This window comes from Camponotus floridanus, unplaced genomic scaffold, assembly GCF_003227725.1.
Source record: "Camponotus floridanus strain SB8 unplaced genomic scaffold, Cflo_v7.5 scaffold13, whole genome shotgun sequence".
Taxonomy (NCBI): Eukaryota; Metazoa; Arthropoda; class Insecta; order Hymenoptera; family Formicidae; genus Camponotus; species Camponotus floridanus.
In genome coordinates this window covers 1564850-1570849 of record NW_020229248.1, presented here as the reverse complement: position 1 = coordinate 1570849, position 6000 = coordinate 1564850, and the positions used below count along the sequence as shown (strand labels likewise).

The 6000-nt window shown below is 26.9% G+C and overlaps 1 protein-coding gene across 1 annotated transcript; it reads right to left on the bottom strand.

Annotated features, from left to right (window-relative positions):
• Positions 1–1430: 1430 nt before the first annotated feature.
• Positions 1431–5576, bottom strand: LOC105255098 (valacyclovir hydrolase). The gene is made up of 6 exons (XM_025406016.1): positions 5359–5576; positions 3393–3482; positions 3179–3269; positions 2218–2538; positions 1615–1870; positions 1431–1524 (listed from the first exon to the last, which is right to left on the bottom strand). Exons 2-6 carry the CDS (start codon positions 3417–3419, stop codon positions 1431–1433), a joined length of 789 nt encoding a protein of 262 aa, XP_025261801.1. The 5' UTR covers positions 3420–3482; positions 5359–5576.
• Positions 5577–6000: the final 424 nt, after the last annotated feature.

Genomic DNA, 6000 nt, shown 5'->3' with positions numbered 1-6000 from the left:
AAGTGAGCCTCTCTCTCGCGAAATGTTATCGAAAGTGCCGAGTGAGACGTCGCGCGTTCATCGTTACGTCAAATATCGTCACGTTGCATCGTAATCGGTTTTATGATCGGTGACAAGCTGTAGCTCTGCGATTTGAAATCGCTGTTAATCCACATTTCTCATCCTTCGAAGGTGAATTTCGCGCATAATTCGTCACTTTCGCGAGTGTTGAGTGAAATATATACTGTAGTGCATAACGAGCGGCACAATAAAATGCATAGCAAAAGTGCATAGTGAAAGTGATATATGTGTATAGTGCTCATTGTGGTTTAGATATGGATGAATCGAAGTTGTCGCTTCGAGTTCGTCGAAATGGAATAAGTGATAGCCAATTGCAACAATATTGGATGCACCGGCTGGATACGTGAACCATCCGTTGCAGATTTCCTGAGGGTGAAATAAAGAGGAGAGGTAGCCGATTATAGCGATCCCTCGAGATTTACCGGATATTAATGCAGTGGCTCCACCAATGGTGAGTACTTTTTACTTTATTACCGTATTATCGATAAAACTCGGTGTCGATAAAATCGTAGTATTTATTTAATCATTTCTGGTGAATTATTTTTTATCCTATATTTTATCATGGACGAGATACTAATAGAGGCGCAATATAAATATATAATTTATACAATTGTACACTTACTAAAACTGCACTGATAATATACGCAATCGGAATACAAGTTATAAATATAAGTATATAATAATTTTCTTTCCATATATTTTATATTTAATATTATATATATACGAAAAATAGAATGAAAAAAATATTTAATGAAAGGAAATGCATTTTTACATTTAAAAATTTGTTTAGGAAAGACTTATACTTTATAAATTTCTTTATAAAAATTCAAATATTTTTTATAGAATCTTTTAATGTCATTTATAGGTTTTTATTTGTTTCAAATCTAGTCCAATTCCATTAATTATATTTATACTAGAATGAGCTCTATCTAAGTAAATATAAAAATATTTTAGAATATGTATTATAAATATGTGATAAAAAGTGGTGTTATAAAAAGATGCAACTCTCTAATTGTTGCATAATATATTTTCTATCAAACTATTGTGTAGATGCAAATATTAAAAAATAATAATTTCTGATCCATTTGTGATCTGGTTTAGAATTTGTCATTAATAATTTTCTAATGTCTGTTTTATTATCACACATACAAACACATTGGAATTTAATAATAATAATACATAATATATATTTTTAATACATCCATATTGAAATGATTATTATTAATTCAATATATGTACAATAAAATATAATATAAGAAACTCCTCTGTTTCTTATAAAGATTATATGAAATGTATAAATTTCTCTCTATTATCATATATACAATACATAAAAATACATTATCAATATTACAACCAACTTATTAGATTTTCTATTGACACAGCAAGAAATCCGTTACCAAATTATTGAATTCTTCAAAATATTTTAAATGAGGATTGTGTCCGCCCTTTTCAAAAATATACACCCTGCAATACAAGAAACATTATATGTAATAAAAAAATTTCGTAATCTTAATTTTTTTAAATCTATAAAGAGTCAGCAAGAGATCTACAAACGTTGAATCGGCGATATTTTGCTCTAGATATGTCGAATGTTCTGGTAAAACCACTTCATCTTTAGCTCCGTGAATAATCAATGTCGGACACTTTATTTTCGATAAAACTTCTTTGCACAAGTTACCATTTTGTTTTTTATACAATCGTAACATAGCATCTGTCCAATCCGACCAAGTCTTTCTAAAATAATCTTCGCCATAAACTTGTATCATAGGTGTCCTCATTCTTTCCGACCACTTGTTGATGTCTCTGTAGACTAGATGTAGTAACATTTTATGTAGATTTATCCGAACAAAAAAGAAACGAAATATTTAATGCAAATATATATATTATAACGAAATATTTAATCTCGATAAAGCAATAACAAAATATTCTATTTTTTAAATATATTTTAGCTAATTAAAATATTAATATTTTTTGACAGTTGAAATTTTGATTTTTTGCGAATCTTCGAAAATTTAATGATTTCTTCAAATGTTGGCAAATTTTGATATTTTTTACGAACCTTGTACGTAAATTTTATTAACATAAATTATATTATTATTAGAAAGTAGGCAATAAAAAATATTCTTAGTTTTAGATATTGCAAATGAGATAAAGTACTTTCATATATTTTTATCTCGTCCGGATGTATATAAGCTTTCGCACCAAGAACTATCATCTTAAGAATACTCTCGGGATATGTTGAGGCAAGCAGAAGCGATGTGATTCCTCCATCGCACCAACCGAGCAAAGAAAATTTCGAATAACCCAGAGTCTGCATCAGATTGTGAGCCAATGAAGCGTTACGCTGATAAAAATTATTCGGGAAAGTCTTATCGGGTGGTCGCGACTTTCCATTACCGGGTGGATCCCACGCTACTATAGTCAGCTTGTCCGTGTTTAGATTTTCGATCTGAGGTTTAAAATCCGTCCATATCGTTCCTGAAAAACATACAGTTTAATAGATAATAAATTTTTACATTTGCAATCATTCTAATTCCAAAATTACACAAATAACGTATTAATTTATGCCAAATTTCATCAAGTATTTAATAATTATCCATTACATTTCGAATAAAATCACTATAAATAATGATAACAGAATAAAAAACAGAAAAATATTAAGCAGAATAGTTAAAAAACGGTAAAATTTTATAGTAAGAAATAAGGAAAAAGACAACTAAAATTTATATACATAGTATGTGTATGTACAAATATATACATATTTTTTGCTTTTTGTTAACATCTATATTATCACTCACAATAATGCAAGAAATGCAAGTTTACATACTACTTAATTGTTTCTTGGTATTAATTACAATAATGCCAGCAACGCAGGCAATTTTATTATAAATAAAATTCATAATAGCATTAATAATAGCGAGAAAAATAGTAATAAAATGATAACGAAGCGATGAAACAAGATGATTAAAATTATTTGGCGGGAAAACAATTCTAAGTATGTCATATTTTTCAAATCACTAAGCTAAAACTGATGCAATAAGGATGAAGGAAAGCGAATTTGTGTTCCAAAACGTATCTCTCCTCAGCATATATACATTATATTATTATGTGTATTTACCTAGTGCGCCAGGTAACAATAATACCGGATGGTTACCTCTGTCGACTCTGGCATAATTTATTTCCATGCCGTCTATTTTCATTTTTCGTTCCTTTTAAAATAATATTTTTATTTAGAATTATAAAAGTCCAAAGATGGTAGTTCAATGATAAAACAATAAATAACAATCTGCCATTTCTCTCATTTTCCATTCATAATATTTCTCTTTACATACCTCAATCTCATGAGTTTTATTCGCCATCGTTGACAATTGTCAAATGGACAGAGCAGTCATTGGCAGCTACGAATGAGCCACGATATGTCGCTAAAAGCAGTATATGTACATCAATTTTATCGTTTTGTGGTCGTGATACGATGCTACACAGTTTAAATATAAAAATGCTATCTATATCAGCTGATATTTAAATATATGATATAAATTATTAACATTTTCAACATAAAAGCAGAAAATAGAAAGATTTAAATTATTTTGATAATTTAAATGATTAAATGAAATATACAAGCTTATAAAGGTTATTTAAAAAATATATAAAATATATAAAGGAATTTTTGATGGAAAGTTAGCGTATTAATTGCAAGGTCTATATAACATTGACATACAAATACACTTCTATTTTTCTGTTAATATAGATATAATCTTTCTTTTTCTGTTACAAATTTTATTTATTTATTTTCTATGTAATACCAATTACGTATTGAAATAATATTTTATTGTATGTGTACTATACATTGTCATATTGAAAAAAATAATACATCAAGAAAAAAATTAATATTACATTATATTATTTTGAAGAGAGAATTGCGAATTGAAGGACTGTACGATCATTAAAATATTTGTTTTTAAAAATTATACAATAATAATGAAAACGCACAACCCATACGGAACAAACATCTCTAATGGATGTCCAGTAAACGTCAGCATGGAGATTCGAAACTTCTATCAGATGTCCATGCAATCTCCTATAGACGTTCTGTTAGAGATCCATAGTTCCGCATTTCTTACTTCTATTCGACATCCATCAGATGTATTTATAAATGCCACTTGGAAGTCATATAGACATTAATTAGGGATTATAAAAATTCGTTTCTGAACGTCATATGGACATCATATAGATAATTAGAGCCCCAGGTAGCCCTCATATTTGTTTAAAAAATGTTTCACAAATGTCTCTTAAATTTCTTTAAGACATTTCATAAGCGACTCTTGAAAATGTTTTTAATTGGTTAAAATGTCCTTGAAGTACGTTTTAAAGAAACTTATGAACTGTTTTTGAAACGAATTTGTACTACCTGGGATATATATATAATTATTACAAAAACTATATTAATTTCTATTTACAAATATTAGGAAAAGTAATTAACACACACACACACACAGACACACACACACACACACACACACACACACACACACACACACACACACACACACACACACACACACACACACACACATGAAAAACATAATTTGTTTAGATATAAATTGTTTAATATATTTTATTTATTTTTGTAAAAATAATAAAAATAATTATATTAACAAGAGCTAATTTTACGAAATACAATTATATATAATAAATTTAGCTATCTTTAGATTTAATTAAAAAATTAAAGATATTCTATTTTCTAATATAATAATTAATACATATTATAAATTATGTAAAAAAATTTTATCATCAAAGCAAATCTTTTTAGTATTTAAATTTTTGTTAATTATAGAGATATTTAAAGTTTATTAAAAATTTTTAATAAAAATTTAAATTTTGTATAAATTTTTAAAAATGTTAAAAATAAAATATAGAATACTACAAATTTTAAATATATTCTCAAAATACTAGGTGAGAATTTTAAATAATACTTCGAAATTACATTTTTAGTTTATGTTAAGAGAAATGTGTACACATTTATGGAGATTTATGGATTTATATGGACCTCCAGTGAATATCATGCTCCGCGTAGGAAATATCAAGATAAAATTCGGTGTCGATAAAATCGCACTTTTTATTTAATCATTTATGGTGAACTTATTTTTTATTAGGGACGTAATATAAATATATAATTTATATAATTGTACTAAAACTGCACTGATAATACATGCACTCGGAATACAAGTTATAAATATAATAATCTTCTTTCCATATTTTTTTATATTTAATATTATATATGTTAAATCTGTATCTTACTTAATAACTGTTTGAAGAGAGATTGAAGAGAATTCAATAAACTCGCGTGAATACGTTAGCAACTTTAATTTTTAGATACAATTTTTAGACCCAGCTCATATACATATCGCAAAGCGACACAACTCACACACAAAGGGAATACGACAGCGCACCGCTAGTTCGTATTAATTACTCTCGTTGATAATGCAAATTGTTCTCAATATCTTATAATATATATGTAAAAAAGTAGAATGGAAAAAATATTTAATAAAAAGAAATGCATTTTTATATTTAAAACTCTGTTTAAAAAAGCTTTATAGATTTCCTTAAAAATTCAAGTATTCTTTATACAATCTTTTAATGTCACTTATAAGTTTTTATTTGTTTCAAATCTAGTCCAATTCATTTAATTATATTTATGCTATAGAATGAGCCCTAAGTAAATATAAAATTATTTTAGAATATGTATTATAAATATGTGATAGAAAGTTGCATTATAAAAAGATGCAGCTATAATTTTTGCTGCAGTTTACCAAATATATTTCCCATCAAACTATTGTGTAGATGTAAATATTATGAAATATTATGATCCATTTGTTATCTATTTTAGAATACATCATTAATAATTTTCTAATGCCTATTTTATTATCACACACACACACA